At 38.0% G+C, this 18,991-nt stretch overlaps 3 protein-coding genes across 5 annotated transcripts; 2 read left to right on the forward strand and 1 right to left on the reverse strand.

Annotated features, from left to right (window-relative positions):
- The first annotated feature begins 181 nt into the window (after positions 1-181).
- Positions 182-9,293, forward strand: stt3a (STT3 oligosaccharyltransferase complex catalytic subunit A). Of its 2 annotated transcripts, none has more exons than XM_020930158.2 (18): positions 182-298; positions 1,490-1,610; positions 1,694-1,754; positions 1,831-1,952; positions 2,880-3,025; positions 3,944-4,034; positions 4,122-4,228; positions 4,319-4,483; positions 5,105-5,285; positions 5,366-5,521; positions 6,312-6,403; positions 6,747-6,902; positions 7,386-7,574; positions 7,985-8,101; positions 8,192-8,294; positions 8,397-8,585; positions 8,753-8,868; positions 8,945-9,293. In XM_020930158.2, the coding sequence occupies exons 2-18, from the start codon at positions 1,523-1,525 to the stop codon at positions 8,981-8,983; spliced, it is 2,118 nt and encodes a 705-aa protein (XP_020785817.1). In that variant the 5' UTR covers positions 182-298; positions 1,490-1,522; the 3' UTR covers positions 8,984-9,293. The 2 variants fall into 2 exon arrangements, with proteins under 2 accessions (XP_020785817.1, XP_055004367.1); XM_055148392.1 differs by having other exon boundaries at positions 290-425.
- An 11-nt stretch (positions 9,294-9,304) lies between these two features.
- Positions 9,305-13,676, reverse strand: si:ch211-266i6.3 (cytoskeleton-associated protein 2). Its single transcript, XM_020930295.2, has 7 exons — positions 13,538-13,676; positions 13,220-13,286; positions 11,825-12,558; positions 11,379-11,730; positions 10,813-10,873; positions 10,220-10,457; positions 9,305-9,791 (listed from the first exon to the last, which is right to left on the reverse strand). Exons 2-7 carry the CDS (start codon positions 13,262-13,264, stop codon positions 9,527-9,529), a joined length of 1,695 nt encoding a protein of 564 aa, XP_020785954.2. The 5' UTR covers positions 13,265-13,286; positions 13,538-13,676; the 3' UTR covers positions 9,305-9,526.
- Positions 13,677-15,100: 1,424 nt separating this feature from the next.
- On the forward strand, positions 15,101-18,863 carry thap12a (THAP domain containing 12a). 2 transcript variants are annotated; one of them, XM_055148950.1, is made up of 5 exons: positions 15,101-15,261; positions 15,859-15,976; positions 16,310-16,405; positions 16,730-16,766; positions 16,861-18,859. In XM_055148950.1, the coding sequence occupies exons 1-5, from the start codon at positions 15,176-15,178 to the stop codon at positions 18,663-18,665; spliced, it is 2,142 nt and encodes a 713-aa protein (XP_055004925.1). In that variant the 5' UTR covers positions 15,101-15,175; the 3' UTR covers positions 18,666-18,859. The 2 variants fall into 2 exon arrangements, with proteins under 2 accessions (XP_055004925.1, XP_055004926.1); XM_055148951.1 differs by lacking the exon at positions 16,310-16,405 and having other exon boundaries at positions 16,861-18,863.
- Positions 18,864-18,991: the final 128 nt, after the last annotated feature.

Below are 18,991 nucleotides of genomic sequence, written 5' to 3' on the forward strand. Positions count from 1 at the left end.
TATGTGGTCGGTGTGAACTGGATGGGACCATGGGAGATGATGTGCTTGGCATCTCCTCCAGAAAGAGTAGTAGATGATAAATACATGAACTTGCCCGGTAAGGACACGTCACTACATCGACGCGGCAAGATACGGAAGTGAGTTTGATGGGCAAATAACTGACCAATGAAATGTATGGACTGTCTGCGCAGGGAGGATTTGAACCAATGAGCGAACAGCATGGAGTAGGAGGGGCGGGACTAGTGGACAGTGCAGGTTGTGTGTGAGAAGTGTATGAGAAACAGGAGCAGAGGAGCGGGTGAGTGTTTCTGAACGTAATCATCATACTTAGGAGCTAGAATTCTTCAATATAAACTATGCTTTCTTATGCAGTTTAGTTATTTTTTATCTGAAACTAAGAAAAGGAGGAGGAGTGCACGCCACACGTAAGCTATCCTGTTAGCCTGGCTAGCTCTTCATACAAGCATCAGAACTAACCGGCCTTCTTATTACAAAAACGTGTAAATTTCTTTTAATGCTTTATAAAGTGCAAAAAAAGGTTGCACACGCTGGTAACTCTGATTTGCATCGCAGGTGTACATAGCATTGAGTAATTTGTGAGTTGCTTTATTAACCCTGCTTCCATGAGTGGGTTTATTGAAACGTGTCCAGCTTCCTACGTGGTGCATTTCATATTTATTATCTTCATCTTTTGAGTTATCATCCATTTTGGCATGAGATATGAGACTCAAATCAGTGCTTTGGATTGCCAAAGTTGCAGCTTCCTGGTTTCCTGACGCTACTTCGCTGCGTGGCCTTATCTGGTTGGGTTGGACAAACTAGTAGTATCTTTGGAAAACACTTAGCCAGGGGTGTAAAGTAACTATTACAAATATTCAGAGTAGATTTTTTTTGAAGGTAGTTACTTTTTTGAGTAGATTTGTAAACATATTCTTGTAATTAAGAATAACTCTAGCATGCGATTGCAATTAGATACACTTCAAAGTCATCAAAGTTACTGAGAGTATACCACAAGTCCATCATTGTCCCAATCTACAGATGTCTCACTGCTGTCTCATATCCTTTTCTTAACCTTAAAACGTGCATGACAGCATTATTTTGCATTATATTACATTTGTGGTTGCCTTAAGATCAGAGAATAAATGGCTTGTGCTTTAAACAACTTAATTTAGTGTTATAATGATCAAGATTTGTAAAAGACTAACATGCTTTAAAATGATGGTAAAAAGTAACTAGTATTTTAAGTAATGCATATTTTTTAACTTTAGGAGGACACTTTTGTGCAAAAGTACTTGTAATTAAGTACATTTTTAGTCATTTCAGTCAACTGTACTACTACTACTACTCTTTTCACCATTGCACTTAGCTTTATTGTGTCTGCTTGTTACCGGTTTGAGAACACCAGGATAATCGTCAGTGTTAGTTTAAAACGTGTCTTTTTATATGTTGCAGTGATCTAACTAATATTGATTGTTTTTGTCCTCTCCAGGTAGTACGGTGAGCTGTTTATAAACTCGCCAAAATGACCAAACTGGGCTTTTTACGTTTGTCCTATGAGAAACAGGACACACTGTTAAAGCTGCTCATTCTGTCTATGGCTGCAGTGCTATGTAAGTCCTCGTTACACAGGCCCTGTGCTAGTATCTCTGAAATATAAATGACAAATGATTTGTGTTTTCTTGTCTTTCTGTAGCATTCTCCACCAGACTTTTCTCTGTGCTGAGATTTGAAAGTGTTATCCATGAATTTGATCCGTAAGTTACTTTTTTTTCCCGTCACTTGTCCTCATTTACTACTCATGTTTTTAATATCTTACATTTTTAATATCAGGTATTTCAACTACCGTACCACCCGCTTCTTGGCAGAAGAAGGATTTTATAAGTTTCACAACTGGTTTGATGACCGGGCATGGTACCCTCTTGGAAGGATCATTGGTGGAACTATCTATCCAGGTAAAAAACATCCTCTATTCAGTCCTGTACAGTAAGTGATAATAGAGCTCCAGACTGAACGTTAAAAACTGTATCTTACTGGCAGCCCTGCCTAATGTCAATAGAGGGATGCATTAGCAAAAGCAACATTAAAAGGTAAACAAAAGAGCTGTTGAACAATTCAATAAGCTACTCACTGAATCACACTACTGGCAAATGGAGCATGAGATCGATTGTCCAAAAGTGAAAGTTATTGACCAAATCTGTCATTTTTGTAGCAGCAGTGCAAAACGTACATAGAGATGCACTGGCCAAAACAACACTTAAAAGTACAGAAAAGCATCATGGGACAACCCAGTTAACCACTGGATATTTATTGGTAATAAATTTATCACATTATAGTGTCAGGCTACTTTTGAATGAATGCTGTAGTTAGTATTTATATAATCTGAGTTGGTTTTCCATTTGGTTAAAGATGCACTGTGTAACATTCCTAGTAGAAACTCCACCCTCTGCTTATCTCCATGGAAATGTTATTGCTTTGTCTAGAATGTTCCACAGTATAGATTAAACCTACCTATCACGAGGGAGACAAGCAGGTTACATACAGCACTGCGCTACATTACAGTTCAGATCTGTGGCGAGTCATCCATATCCAAACATGGAGTTATTGTATTTTTGTGAATAGAAACACCCACAAATAATAAATGCTAGATGGACATATTAAATGTTATACCATGGAACATTCCAAAGCAATCATTTCTCAATGGAGACAACTAGGTAGCGGACCCCCCATGAACAGTGCATGTTTTTAACTGAAAATGTCATGATGTGTACACAATCCCGAGCTCTATATTAAACTGTGTAGAGATTTATTTATTTAGAAAAAAGGGGAGCAGTTTGAACATTTTAGACAAGTTGCATTAAAAACATTTCTTTTGTGAACAGGTTTGATGATCACGTCAGCTGTCCTGTATCACGTTCTACATTTTTTTCACATCACCATCGACATCCGCAACGTCTGTGTCTTCCTCGCTCCTTTGTTTTCCTCCTTCACTGCAATCGTCACATACCACCTGACCAAGGAGCTAAAGGTATGGGAAACATATGGAGTAAGAAAGCTGTTAAAAATATTTGTGCGTATTTGGGAAATCCGTGCATATTTGGCTGGTTTACAAATATTTATTTTATGCGCAGCTACAGCCAAATACGCACGGATTTCTATTTTATGCGCACAAATATTTTTGACAGCTTTCTTACTCCATAGAAACAGCCATTTTATTTTTCAGATATTGACCTAACTGTAAATGAAAAGATTGATTTATTTTTTTTATTTATTTATTTCATTAAGTATAAAAAACATTAGCGGTGTCGTAACATTTAAGCTACAAGAAATGAATGAAAAGGAGTAGAAAGAATCCTATGTTTTTTTTACCCTTTTCCAGACAATACACTAACACTGTTACTTTAAAACCTTTCAAATTAATACATTTCAATCACAAATATTAATCAGTTACAAACGCATAGCATCACTTTTATGTACAACAACTTAGTTTTCTTTTTCATACATACATATTGCACTGGATTTTAAGTACGGTATTTTTTAAATGCCATTATTGCAATCGATCCTTTGTTTTCTTTGTCAAGACTATTTTCTTAAACTGACTGTGCTTTGTTCTATAAGGTTAGTTCTGAATCTGGGTTTTTTCAACATGTCTGTTCCTTTTAAATTGTAGTAAAAGATAAGGTGTCTTAGTTATTATTTTATCTCACAAGTTACAATATCAGAACAAAGAACAAATAAATAATGCAATTCAAAATAATTAAGTAACAGAGATGGCTAAAAATATAGATTTGTGTTTATTGTAACGCCACCGTACTCTACTGAATCTACTGAAGTTTAGATTTTTCCTTTTGGCCACAAGTCATCTTTAAATCTTTAAATGAACCACAACCTGTGACATCTGTATGGGTAAAATGAATAAAAATATTAACCTTCTCCACCTCTTCAGGATGCAGGAGCTGGACTTCTTGCAGCAGCCATGATTGCTGTGGTGCCTGGGTACATTTCACGTTCTGTTGCTGGGTCCTATGATAATGAAGGTAAATGCGAAGGCAACCGGTGGTGGATAATGAATAAAAAAATACAAGCTTTCTGTTAAACTATCCTTAAACTATCTTATACTGCAGGTATTGCCATCTTTTGTATGCTGCTGACCTATTACATGTGGATCAAGGCTGTTAAAACTGGATCTCTGTACTGGTCATCTATGTGTGCTCTTGCATACTTCTATATGGTGAGTAGGAGAAAATCTATAATGGTGTTGTTTTCATTTTGTTTAATTGTCTAGCATTAACATTCACTTTACATTTATATTTATCTGTAGGTTTCCTCATGGGGTGGCTATGTTTTTCTGATAAATCTGATTCCCCTTCACGTCCTGGTTTTGATGCTGACCGGACGATTCTCTCACCGCATCTACGTGGCCTACTGCACCGTGTACTGTCTCGGCACTATTCTCTCCATGCAGATTTCATTCGTAGGCTTCCAGGTAAGAATTTTTCTAAAACAGTGGTTACCAACCCATAGGGGGCACTAAGAGACTGTAAGGGCTCCCCAGAGTTGTGATAGTCATAGGGTCCAACATCAAAAATGTGTATTCTGCTAAATAAATTATAAAAATCCCACGCATATGATTGAGAATTGGGTATATGAAATGAAAACACTATAATTTCTGTTTGTTGATCTGAAATAAAGGCTTGTTAGGGTTGATTTTAGTTACATAATGCAGTGTTTCTCAAATTGTAGTATGCAAACTTCTTCAGGTGGTTCCTTTGTAGTTCTGAATTTGGCCAAATATACAGTTTTTTGAGCTAGTCCTTATTTCAAACTAGTATAGAATGGAGTCCTATTTTAGACCTGGTTTGAAATAGGTGGTACTGTGAATGCCAGGTATTTCCATAGGTAGCACTTGGAGTAAAAAGTGTCTTAATAACTAATTTAATAGATTAAAGGTACAGTTGTACATTGGGGGCCCTGCCAAGTCTCTCGCACATACAGGGGGGAAAAAAGGTTGAGAACCACTGTTTATAAATAATGTTTATTCACTATAAAGGGCATATTTTACTTATTTTTCTTACATTTATTCAAACTTCCTCTTCTCTGTATCCAGCCAGTGCAGTCATCAGAACACATGGCTGCTTTTGGGGTGTTCGGTCTGTGTCAGATTCATGCATTCGTGGATTACCTGCGCAGTAAACTCAACGCACAGCAGTTTGAGATTCTGTTCAAGAGCGTCATCTCCCTGGTGGGCTTCATCCTGCTTTCGGTGGGAGCTGTCTTGATGCTGACTGGTGAGAGATTAGTTTTAATAAAATGACTTCAGTCCTGTTTGAATAGTTGAACCAAGTGTTTTTTCTCTTGTAATCTTCAGGAAAAATCTCCCCATGGACTGGTCGTTTCTACTCTTTGCTTGACCCTTCATATGCCAAGAACAACATTCCCATCATTGCCTCTGTCTCTGAACATCAACCCACAACTTGGTCCTCCTATTATTTTGATCTGCAACTGTTGGTGTTTATGTTTCCAGGCAAGTGAAAGCTTGAGTTTAAAGGTGCAACACGCAACTTTTCTAATGGAGAGTCCGCTACTTGCTTGTCACCATGGAAATGTTATCGCTTTGTCTATAATATTCCACATTATAGTTTAAACATACCTATCACAAGGGAGACAAGCTGGTTACAGTACTACGCTACATTACAATTCAGATCTGTGGAGAGTCGCCCCTATTCACAGAAGGAATTATTGTATTTTTGAGCAATAGAAACACCCACAAAGTATAATTGCTAGATGGATATGTTTAATGTCATACCATGGAACATTCTAGGGAAAGTAAGTGTGGACCCTCCATCATAAAAGTTGCGCAGTGCACCTTTAATTGGTGTATTTATGCAATTTAGCAGACTGCACTCTCCACCAGAAAAGTTGCATAGTGCATTTTTAGTCTTCATGGAGATGTTATTATGGTTTGCCTGGAATGTCCCTCAGCATGGCAATGAACTTTTATATCTCTATGGGAACATGCAGGTCAGGTCTGTGGAGAAGAACCCACAGTAAGAATGAATGTTTTTTGAATAGACATCTGTAATTGATTAACTCCAAGACAGATGTTTCATACCATAATGTGGAACATTTTAGGCAAAGCTATAAGAGCTTCAAGGAAACTAGCAGGAGGCATACCCAGACAAGTTACATAGTACACTTTTTAAGCAACCATTTACTACTGCTATTACTATTACTACCATTACAATTTCCATAAACTACAAAATATTGATTGCACTGCTTAGTTGTGATCAACATTTGTCTTTTATTCCCTTTAGTTGGCCTGTATTATTGTTTCAACAACCTGTCGGATGCAAGGATTTTCATCATCATGTATGGAGTGACCAGCATGTATTTCTCAGCTGTCATGGTACTTGAGATCTTCTACTTCATAAATAGACTGTAGGATAGTGGATAGTGATATTGATAGTATTGATAGTGGCTGTTTACATGCACACCAAAAATCTGATAATTATCTGATTTCTGGAGTTATTAGATTATTAAATTGTCATGTAAACAGCTACAAATAATGTGGCAAAACAAGAATGAAGGAGAAAAGATTGAAATATTGTATTTCCGGATACAACAGTTAAATCGACACATACCAGAAACCAGGTTTAATTATTGGGTGTTATTTTCTGATTATTGTAGTGATCTGCTACTTATTTACTGACCTTATTAATGTACTCAGTGTTGTTATACTTTCTCCTCAGGTACGTCTGATGCTGGTGCTGGCTCCGGTCATGTGCATTCTCTCTGGTATCGGAGTGTCCCAGGTTCTGACCACTTACATGAAGAACCTGGATGTCAGCCGCCCAGACAAGAAGTCCAAAAAGCAGCAGGATGCCACCTATCCCATCAAAAATGAGGTATGACCCTGGGCTCACACTGCACACTGTCAAGCTCTGAGTCTCAGGTCACAGGTCATTTTCATTTACAGTAGGTGCATAGTTTGTTGAGTTCACTTTCTAGAAATGCATGGCCATGATTTTAGATTACAGGATCCTAATAACTAATAACTCTATGGAAGAGTCACTGTTTTTGAGAGTAATATAAGATTTGACTGAAAGCTTATTTTATGATTGGTAACTTGCCATATTAATCTTATGACGTCTTGTTGAATCATGAAGCTGAAGCTATTGTGTATAAATAATTTGACCTTAGTTCTTTTGTGCTGATTTGATGCTGAACTTTGTGCCAGCTTTTGTTTCATGACCCAGTAATTATTGGCCTGCTTTATGGTTCTTTATAAATGTACAATCTGACAGTGAAACAGCACATTGTACCTCCTCTAGATGTCTCATGAATACAACTACTCACTGTTCTGGCTTATTCTCATTCTTATTCTGCAGGTTGCCAGTGGGATGATTCTGGTCATGGCCTTCTTCCTCATCACCTACACTTTCCACTCGACCTGGGTGACCAGTGAGGCCTACTCCTCTCCCTCCATCGTCCTGTCGGCACGCGGAGGAGACGGCAGCAGGATTATTTTTGATGATTTCAGAGAGGCTTACTACTGGCTCCGGCACAACACCCCAGAGGTCAGTTATGTACCGTACTGTTAAAGGTGCATTATGTAACTTTTGTAGTGTAGTGTCCGCCACCTGCTTGTCTTCATGGTGGTGCTATTGTTTTGCCTGGAAGAAAGGTTCAACTGTATGGCATTAGAATAATCAATTCAGTGTAGACAAGTAGATGACATTGCCAGGTCAGGTTATAGGTCAGATCTGTGGAGAAGTGACCCCACTCACAGTGACCCCCCCCCCCCAAGATATTTTTTTATAAACAAGAAAAACACAAGATGGACAACAAATACCATACTGTAGAATATTGTAGGCAGAGCAATTGTATCTCCATGGGGATCTCCAACCAAAAAAAGGACATAGTGTACAGTTTAAAAACATTAATCACAACAAATGTGCAACTATAAACATTCTGAACAAATTTACAGGACGCCAAGGTTATGTCATGGTGGGATTATGGCTACCAAATAACTGCAATGGCTAATCGAACTATTCTAGTGGACAACAACACGTGGAACAATACCCATATATCCAGAGTTGGGCAGGTAAGTTAAGTTCATTTTAGCATATTTTCACTTTGTTTTACACATTTTTAAGAGAGAAAAGCATCTTCTTACTGGTTTGTTTTTCATTAGGCTATGGCATCTACAGAGGAAAGAGCATATGAGATTATGAGGGAACTGGATGTTAGTTACGTCTTGGTCATCTTTGGAGGGCTAACGGGCTATTCATCTGATGGTAAGTGGGAATAATAAACAAATTTGTACAAGCATGCTTCATTTTACTGCTTGTGTGTAAACTGGATGCTGTAGTTCAAATATTTTAACTTCTATGATTTAGACATCAACAAGTTTCTTTGGATGGTGCGTATTGGAGGAAGCACAGACACAGGGAAGCACATTAAAGAACATGACTACTACACGCCCACCGGGGAGTTCAGAGTGGATCGTGAGGGCTCTCCTGTTCTGCTCAACTGCCTCATGTACAAGATGTGCTACTACCGCTTCGGACAGGTCTATACAGAAGCCAGTAAGTATTCCTTATGAGATAGTGGTAAAATACAATTACTTTAGCTTTCGCACTATGAACTGAATAAGAATAATATATAATTAAAATGTATGTTAAATCTCTACTGTTATTATACGTGTAGACTGGTTGATAGGCAATGAAGTACTTGACTGTTTCTGTCTTCACAGAGCGCCCACCTGGTTATGACAGAGTGAGAAATGCTGAGATTGGAAATAAAGATTTTGAGCTGGATGTCTTGGAGGAAGCCTACACTACAGAGCACTGGCTGGTTAGGATATACAAGGTAAAGCATTTTGGTCTATTACAACTGATATGAACTATGTCAATTGTTTAACATTTAACTTTGTGACTTTTTACAGGTGAAAGACCTGGACAACCGGGGACTGTCTAGGACATAAAACCTGACAAAAGTTGAACCCTTTTTAGCGCACAGCACTGAAAGCCTTCCCCTTTGATCAGCAGATGAATGAAAAAATACTTTTTATACTTTTTTGTTTGGGGAGGAATTGCATTAAAGAGATTAGTGTTTTGTGGATTTTGTTATTTTGTAATAAATGTATCATCTGGGATCAGAGGGAACAGGTATCAAACGTCCTGTAAAATGGAAATGGAAATTTCCGGTTCCAAACTAAATGATGAAAGAAAGCAATGTTCACTTAAAGTGCTCTGGATTTTTACAATGTGGTGAAATAAAATGGAAAAATTGTGTTTAAAGACTCTTCAATGTTCAAAAATTTTAATTTGCTTGTACCAGCAGAATATAACAATAGAAAGTATTAGGCATTGTAGTGTATTATTAATACACATCAATATATTAGCAAACAAAATCTCAAATAAAGAATTAGTATAATCTTGCGTGCAAATACATTCAGAAACATACAACATATTCAGTATCAAATATGAAATTCCACAGTTAGCACTGAGTCCCACATGAGCCTGAGCTACAGACTGGGCTGGTCGGGCAGGTCATCCAGAAGAGCAGGATTCTTTCTGTAGATGTAAGCATTGGGGTCATCATCCAGTTTCACCAACTCTGCCAGTGAAGAGACACAAGGATCATGGTCGACCAGCATGTTGGGCAGACGAGAGGACTGGCGGTGGATACGACTGGAGCGCCGCACTGGGGTCAAAAACTTCAGGTCTTTGATGTTACTCTTTCTCTTAGATGTGCTGGAACAAACTTCATCCTCGATTGTCTTCTTAACACTAAAACACAATACATTTATTGATTTACTGATCATTTCAAATGTGCAGAGAGGGAGAAGGTCTGTCATAATTACTATATGGGATAGATCGATAAGCTCTAACAATATTTTCAGGGGTCAAATTTTTAATATGGAAACTTTTTCTTTGTACGAGAGGGGAAGTACTATTATATAGACTTATTTTTCTGTACTACAATTAGATTTGATTTGGAGAAGATTGTATCTGATAATGAACCATAGAAATGATTCAAACTACTGTTTTATTCTATACATTTAGCACCAAATTATGAGCTATTCCTGCTTTAGTGTCATTATGTCCATAGCACAAATTGGTTTCATGATTATAGATTTCTTTTGCCCATATATCACACTTCAAAATGTGTTATCATGACAGGCCTAGACCAGAGGGAAGCTTGAAATACATGTTACCTTTGCAAGAATGGTGTGGTTTTTACACTGTATTTGACGACAGAAGCCTCCTCCTTCGGTGGGGTGTTCTCCTTCACATAACAGTCATCATCGTCACTTTCCTCAGACTCTTCATCACTTTCACTGCCTTCACTCTTCACCATCATTTTGTTTGGTGTTTCCATCTTCACTTCCTCTTGTACACATTCTGTCTTTGCTTCATTGTCCATGTCATTACACTTGTTCACCACTGGGACCTCTGTAACGAGATAATATTACTGTACTTTATTTGCAGAACTTTCTTTCATTCACTGTCCCAGGTTTATAACTGGGACTCCAGTAGCACAGGCAAACCTTATTTGAATAATATAATAAGCAGGTGTATAGGAAAAGTTTCATTTTAATACCAATTCATTGCTTGTTATGAGACTATGGGGTAAAAATTAAGACTATGGGAGACCATCATAGAAACAGTACTGAACAAAACTGAAAACGCTAGATAGAAGTGTTCAGTTTTTCAAATAAAAAAATGTAATTGCAGATCTAACTACTGAGCTGCACACAGTCGCACAATAACAAATGTTTTCCCCACTGAGAAGAGAAGACATACTTACCATCATCACAGTGAGAGGGGGGTGCCAAAGCTTCTAGTGCATCACACAGGTTTACAACAATCTGGTAAAAGATAGAGATTGAAAGATTATTAGAATGACAAGACCATAGCTGTGAAAATAACTTCAGGCTAAACAATTTTACATAAAGTGATTTATGTTTGAACAGAATCCTAGTTTTTAGTTTTTGGTTGGGGTCTGTCACCTGCTTGGTTCTATGGAGATGTCATTGCTCTGCCTGAAATTGTCTGGTTTGGTCTCCATGAAGATGTAAAGGTTTAATACCATATGTGAAACCAGACAAAGCAGTAACATTTCCTTGGAGAAAGGTATTTGACAGACCCTTTATCAGAAAAAATTTACAGAATGAACCTTTAATACTTGAAAGAAAACTGAAAAATCCCATGAATTTCAGAACATGTTTGTAGAGGTCTAAACTACAGTGTTAGTAGTTTTCTTCAAATAACAGTTTACAGTAGACATCCTATTACCCAAATCATTGCATTTTTTTGTGATTTGATAATGGCACCTACTCAAATTGTGAGTAAAATAACCGATTTTTCTCTCACATTATCAACTTCATCACTGCCGCCGTCCTGTGGGTCAACTGGCAGATCTAAATCAGAGTTCTCGAGCAGGTCCAGGGTGGTATTCATAATGAGAGAGGTTCTTTTGTCCGGGTTGTCCACTTCCAGGTTGTCTACTTCCGGGTTGTCTTCGGGGAGGACAGGTGTAACAGAGACTGGTTTGGGCTCCTCTTTAACTTCAGGTTCAGAATTAGACTTTGTAGTAAGTTGAGATTTCGAAGGAGGAGCAGCTGATTTGTTAGATGTTTTGTTTTTTGTGGAGGGGGCTGTAGAAGTCATAGCTGGTCTTTTAAGAGTCTTCCCCTTTAGAGCAAGCCATTCTGCTAGTTTTGCCCTGTAAAACATAACACACAAATGTTAATAAGGATAAAATGGACAATATTAATCAAGATACATTATATTTATTCATATTAAGTAAAAGCACTAACTTCTTCTCCTCTGCAGTTTCACTATTAGTTCTTCTGTATTGACTAACAGTGCTTGTGACTGGGGGCTTGCTTGCTTTCTTGTCTGTGACTGGAACTTTTGGCTTTGCGATCAAAGTACCACATCTTCTGCTTTGAGCTACTGTGGCATTTCTGGGGAGCGCAGCGGTCGGGACACTTCTGGTTGGAGGGCGAGCGGAGGAGAATGCGTTTGGGGGGCGACTGCTGCTGGTGTTGGGTTTGACAGATCTGTTCGAAGCTGATGTATTTGAGCCACGCCCTGTAGCTGTGGTTGGATTTCCAGATTTTTGGTGTGTCGTTTTGGGGGCAGTTGATTTCTGGTCTTCACTTTTAGCAGGAGCACTTGATTTCCAAATGGATCCGATCTTTGACTCAATAATTTTGCCTTTGTACATGCCAAAAGCAGGTTTCGGGGGCTGGGAGGTTGCTGGTTTTGGCGCTTCTCCAACAAGCTTTTTGATTTTTGCAGCTTGTTCATTTTTACACTCCTGGCTGAGAGTTGGCTTTCTTGCAGGTGCAGGATTTTTCAGAGTTGCCGTTTTTCCCACACCAATGATTTGCCTTCTCTCAGTTTGTTTAGCAGGTGCTTCTTTAGCAGTTTTCCCCAAATGATCTTTTTTATACCCATTTGTTTGGAGGGGAGCAGAAGACTGTAAAATGTTCTGTTTAATGAAAGATTTCACCACTGGGACGGGCTGAACATTCTCCTTGTTTCTCTGAATACAAAAAAAATGAAAAGAATCAAATCACATTTCTATTGCTTGCTTGTCTCAACTGATATTATTATTGCTTTGCCTGGAATGTTCCACAGTATGGCATTAAACATATCTATCACATTGAAGTAAAGTGACCAGATGTCCCTGTTTACCCGGGACAGTCCCAGTTTCGAGCCCTTTGCCCCCTGTCCCAGTAGATTTATCCAGAACCACCGATTTGTCCCAGTTTTACAAAAGAAATGTCCCAGATGTCCCTATTCTTTATTTTTTCATTTATATTTTTTGCTCTTTGTTATTATTATTGTGATGCGTGAGCTGCTGTGCCCAAATAATGTCCCTTGTGGATCAGTAAAGTTTGTCTAAGTCTAAGTCAATTCTGGACCAATTTGATACTCGTCTACAATAAAGAGGAGAATATGTTGTCATTTGTTTAGTGCTCTTTTCTGGGTGTGTCCCAATTTTTAATTTTGAAAATCTGGTTCCCCTACATTAGAGACAAGTAGGTAACACCTCAAAGCCATATTACAGGTCAGATCTGGAATGAGGCGAGCCCACTTACATGCATGTTGTAATCAATACGACTTGATTCATTTAATGCAATACTGTGTAACATTCCAGGCAAAGCACTAGCATCCCCATATAGACTAGAAAAGTGACTTACTTTCTTGATGGGGTTGTTTTGTCTCGAAACTGTAGTGCTGTCCATATTGACCTAACCAACAGAAAACCTGAGGATGGAAGAAATGAGATAACTAATAGTATAAAAACAGTATAGCAGCTCTTACATTTTACGCACTGATGCGTGACAAAACACAACAATGCATACATAATACACTAATACAATTACAGTAACATCAGATAACTTTCAGAAACGCGGTGAACAGGAGTTGACATGACAACATTAGACTGATTTTAGCTCTGAAACACTAATGCACTTTTATCTAGCCTTAAAAAATGTTAAAACTAAACTCAAACTTACTCTGATGGGCGTCGTATATGAGGAGAAACCCTCTCTCTCACGATGGACAAGTCCGGACAAAACTAGAGCAAAGCACTTGTGTCTGTTTTCCGAGAGAAACGCTCGTCTGTTTGACTTTGGCGCTGTGAATACGTCGGTATCATTGGACACGTGGATCCCGCGAGAGCAGAAAACAGACCAATGGAGACGCAGGAGGGGACGGCACGTGGACGGGACTGGGGCTGAGACTGTAAACAGGCCCCTCCTAGGACTCGGTTTGGATTTTTGAATGTTTGAAACTAAATAGGATTCCTTCTGTACTGGTTTATGTCGGCAGAGTTGAGTTCAGCATGAGAAAGTTCAAATGGGCGTGCAAAATCATAACACAGTCAGCACTAGTCTAGGCCAGATTATCAAAAGTCAAAACTGGGAGACACTGCAGGGTTGGGATGACTGTTATATACATACATATATATATATATATATATATATATATATATATATATATATATATATATATATATATTATATATATATATATATATATATATATAAATTCTGTAAAAAATGTTTGTATTTGGCAAAAAAAATGACAATTTATGCTCCTCTTTATTGTTGGTGATCAGATTAATCAAAAAATGGTGATAGTCCTATTTTAGTCCTGGTTTAGTCTTATTTTAGTCCTAGTTTAGGCCTGGTTTAGATCAAATTGGTCAAAAATAGGGACACCTGGGACATTTCTTATTTATTATGTATAAAACTGGGACAAATCATTGGTTTCGGAGGCAGGGGACACAGGGTTCAAAACTGAAACTGTTCCGGGTAAACAGGGTCGTCTGGTGACCTTACACTGGTCTCATCCATGCGTTTAGATATATTTGATGTTTGCATAGGTTAGTTACATTTCCACTTTATTTGCAAACCATGTTACTTTTGTTTTCTTTAAGGAGGTGTGATTCCTTTGTTGGAAACAAAAAACGAATAAGTACTAAAATTAAAATTGCACAACACCATGCATTTATAATTTGCTAGGCAACATTTTCTCCCATATGATTCTAGCCAAACTGGGGTGACCAGATTTTCAAAATAAAAATTGGGACACCCCCGGTTTGTGGTTGGTAATAATAAAATTGTGAATCGAGTGCGTAATTAAAGAAAATTATTATGCACTCGGCTAATTCATAATTAATATGTGTCAGTATAGTCACATTTTCTTTGTGTTTTAGTCATTTTTTAAGCATCTTTTCTGTATTTTACCTTAACTAATGACATGTATGCCTCTCTTTACTGTTGGCAGGTGTCATATTGGTTAAAAAATACGGACACCAGGGACATTTGTTATATAAAACTGGGACAAATAAATGGTTTTGGATAAATCCACAAGGACAGGGGACGCAGGGCTCAAAACTGGGGAAATAGGGGCGTCTGGTCACCCTAAATCAAACAGTTAAATGAATATCTACACACATGTTAATATCCAACTGTTGCAATTCAGAGAGCAGAGAAATTTTAATAAAAACATCTTTATCTCTACTGTAGCGCATGTTTATTTTATTTTGAAGCGTGATGATACCGGAAGTCGTCGTCGCAAAGGCGCGTAGTCGCCATGAATCTTCCGTGAACAAAACATCTTTATAAAGTTTTTGAGATAAAACCAAAATGCTGTCTCACTGCGCTGTCTCAAACTGCACTGGAGGAGAGTCCGATTCACAACCATTATTTAGGTTTCCCCTGGACTCTGAAAGGTAATCTTAAACACAACAAAAAGAAGATGCTAACTAGTATTACATTTAAGATAGTATATTATGCGAGAGGCTATTTGGAAACTATACTGGAGATTTTTTGCATTATAATTGGTCTTTCAGCTATAAATCTTGAATGAATGATTAAAAATGTAATGTACACCTGCACCATTAGTAGTCATAACCAAGTAGGGTGCTCAGACGTCCCTATTTACCGGGGACAGTCCCAGTTTTGAGCCCTGTTCCAGCAGATTTGACCAAAACCACTATTTTGTCCCAATTTCATAAAAGAAATGTCCTTTGTGTCCCTATTTTTGACCAATTTGATACCTGCCAACAGTAAAGAGAGGCATACATTGTCTTTTTTTTTTTAGGTAAAATACAGAAAAGCTGCTTAAAATTGACCAAAACACAAAGAAAATGTGACTAGACTGACTCACATGTGGGTCATGCAAGGGCAGAGTGCATTACAATGTCCCTTAATTACACAATAGTTTCCGTTTTATTATTACTAAGTTATCAACAAAGAGGCGTCCCAGCAGAAACATTTCTTGCAAACTTTATTATGGAGGAAAACATAACATTAATTAAACTTTTCAGGTGCAAGCAGTGGCTGGAGAAATGTCAGCGGGAAGATCTCATTGACAAACCTGCAGAGCAACTGTACAAATATGAACGACTTTGTGGGAAGCATTTTCAACAATCTGCCATTGATAGTGTAAGTTGCAAGTTATTTGTAAACTGGATGATGTAATTTGTTGGTTGGGGGTCCATCACCTGCTTGTTTCTATGGATATTTCATTGCTCTGCCTGGAATGTTCCACAGTATGACATTAAACACCTCTACTTTACATTTATTAAATTACAGCTGGGTTTATTGCTCAGAAATAGATAGAAAAACAGGCATTCTGGCTGAACAAGGTTGTTTCTCTACCAATCTGGGTTGTAACTTGGTCTGGTTTGGTCCCATGAGGATAGAAAGGTTTAATGCCATACTGTGAAACATTCCTGATACATAAAATCACACAAATCTGTATCGCGCATGTTGTAGGAGGCACAGGGCATGGTGCTGAAGGAAGATGCTGTTCCCACCATCTTTGACTCACCAGAAATGCCTCAGAGCAGCCAGGGGAAGAGGAAAGAAGTTGTAAGTGAATAGGGCTACAGCAATTAATCAGAATAACATTGATTATTAATTTAAATATTTGTAATTTTTTAGTCATCATTAACTGGACTGTAAAACACATGTCCAAAAGAAGTTTATTATAGAGAACAGCCAATTTCTAATTCTCATCTACTACAACTTTATTTGTAAATATTCTCCATCTAGTCACCATGTTCAAACCTGTAGTTGGTTAAAAATGCATTCAGAAAATCTCAGCAGTGTACAATAGATTTGACTAGTTAACGTCTACTCTTGTGATGAGAAGTTCTTGATTGTTACAATTTTTTATTTTTTTTTATTTTACAGGCAAAACCCAATGAAAAGGATATTAAAGGAAGAAAAAGTAAGTTTCCCCTTTTTTGTTGATTGTTTTGAAAATGTACTTTATTATTCATTTTTAGTTTATAATATAATAACGTTGTTTATTTCTCCTGTAGAGATGAAAAAGCCTGAGCCTGAACCTGAACCTGAATCTGCCGATAGCACACAGCCACTGTCAGAAGAAGATGAGAACAGAGAGTATCTAAAGTCTCTATTTGAGATTGTGCTGCTGTTAGGAGGACATAATATTTCTCCCACATACCAAGGAGAGGACTCTGAGAACAATCCAACGCTAAGCAACTTCCAAGCTCTGTTAGATTATCGCATACAAAGTGGAGACGATATTCTAAGGAAAAAGTGGGATGAGAATAAGGAGAAGTTTCCAGATGAGCTCAATAAGATGATAGAAGTCTGTGAACAATATATCCGTGGTAAACTAGTGGAAGAGGTCACGCAAAGTGGTAATTTCTCATTAATTACCGACAATTTGGTGACCATCTCTGGAGAATTGCTCCTCCCTGTTTTTGTTCGATTTGTAGATAAGACAAACAGCCAGCGTGAAAGCTTTCTTGGGTTGGTGTGCTTCAATGGAGAGGAGGATGTTGTGGCAGAAAATGTACTGAATGAAATAAGTGAAAAATGGGGGCTGAAAATGGAGCAGTGTAAAGGCCAAGCCCATTCCTGCTCTGGAACACATTCTAGCAAGATAAAAAAGTTTGCAGCCAAGGTAACAGAGAGATTCCCAGCAGCAGTATTAGCAATACGATCAACTCAAACGTTAAATATCTCACTAGCCAATAGTTTGCCATTGGTGGGGGTCCAGCTTGTCATGTCTACCCTTAAGAAGATTGGCGCTTTCTTCAGTCGCTCCGCCTTGTTGGGTGCAGAGTTTGAGCAAGCAATTTCACTTTTTTATGAAGACAGAGCAGAGAAAGCCAATGCGTTAAAGGGCTACTGTCAAACTAAGTGGACAGATAGCCACAATGTTTTCGAAATTGGGGTTGAAATTTATGAATCATTGCTTCTTTGGTTGGATAGTGTGAATGACAATGAAGATGTAAGGTGGAGTGACCAGGTTGCACATGAAGCTATGGTGATTTCAAAAGCTCTGACTGATTTTGAGTTTCTGATGACGTTAATTGTGTTGAAAAATATAACTGCTCTTACACAGGCTATTGGTAAAAACATGCATGGAAATGCTGCAGATATCAGTGGTGCAGCAAGCTCTCTTCCAGCAGTGTTGCAGTCAATTAAGGAGGTGGCAGACAACATTGACGTTTACCATGAATTCTGGTATGAAGAAGCGACCAATATTGCATCTGTAGTGGATGTTACGGTGAAGGTTCCTCGGTCCTTTCTGAGAAAACAGTCAGAATCTGTTGCAATTCATCAGGAGAATTACTACAAGGAGTACGTGTCTTTTGCTGTGGTGAGTGGCATATACAATGAGTTGAGTGAAGTCGTCAGTGAACATGTCCTGAAAACGCTTAAAGGTCTGGCACTAGTTCCTGCCGCTATCGAGCAGAACAAATCTGCTAAACCTGATGAGGATTGTGTGGAGTTTTTTAAGAGTGACGTCCCAAATGCAGATAGCTTCTCTGCAGAGCTCAACTGTTGGTGGGTTAAATGGAGCAAAAAGACCAAGCAGGAATCTTTTCCCACAAATGTCCAAGACACACTCCAGCTCGCTGACATGAAGTTCTTCCCTAATATGTTGGCAGTTTTCAGATTACTTGCCATCTTACCTTGTTTGTCTTTTGACAATACTAGCAATGTGGTGTACCAGCGTTTCTCCAGGTACATGGAAGAAGTCCCAGACAGAATGAAATCAAAAAGTGTTGCATTTATGAACATAAATTCTCATGTCCAGTGTGATCTGGATTCACTGGTTGATCTATTTGTCAAAACTGATCCTAAATAAAAAATAAAAATAAATAAAAAAAAGGTGCTCCTCTGAAAGGGTGATTGTAGTGAGAACTTATTAAAGATGTGCTATTTATTATTATGATTCAAAGCTGTAAAACACTTTTTGCCATGTTTGTTGAATTGCTGAATTTGTAATGGCCTTTTACATTGTTAAGATGTAGTGAAAAATTAAAGCTTTATCTGCCTTTCAATAAAATTAAAAATGTAATAAAATCATAAACTGTTTTGCAAACCTGCTTTAAACTAGCACCATATGTGATGCAATATAATTTGCCATAATTACTTGAACATTATGCGATACAATGATACAATAACAGTTTC

This window comes from Boleophthalmus pectinirostris, unplaced genomic scaffold, assembly GCF_026225935.1.
Source record: "Boleophthalmus pectinirostris isolate CB_2022bp ecotype Guang Dong unplaced genomic scaffold, ASM2622593v1 HiC_scaffold_12, whole genome shotgun sequence".
Lineage (NCBI taxonomy): Eukaryota > Metazoa > Chordata > Actinopteri > Gobiiformes > Gobiidae > Boleophthalmus > Boleophthalmus pectinirostris.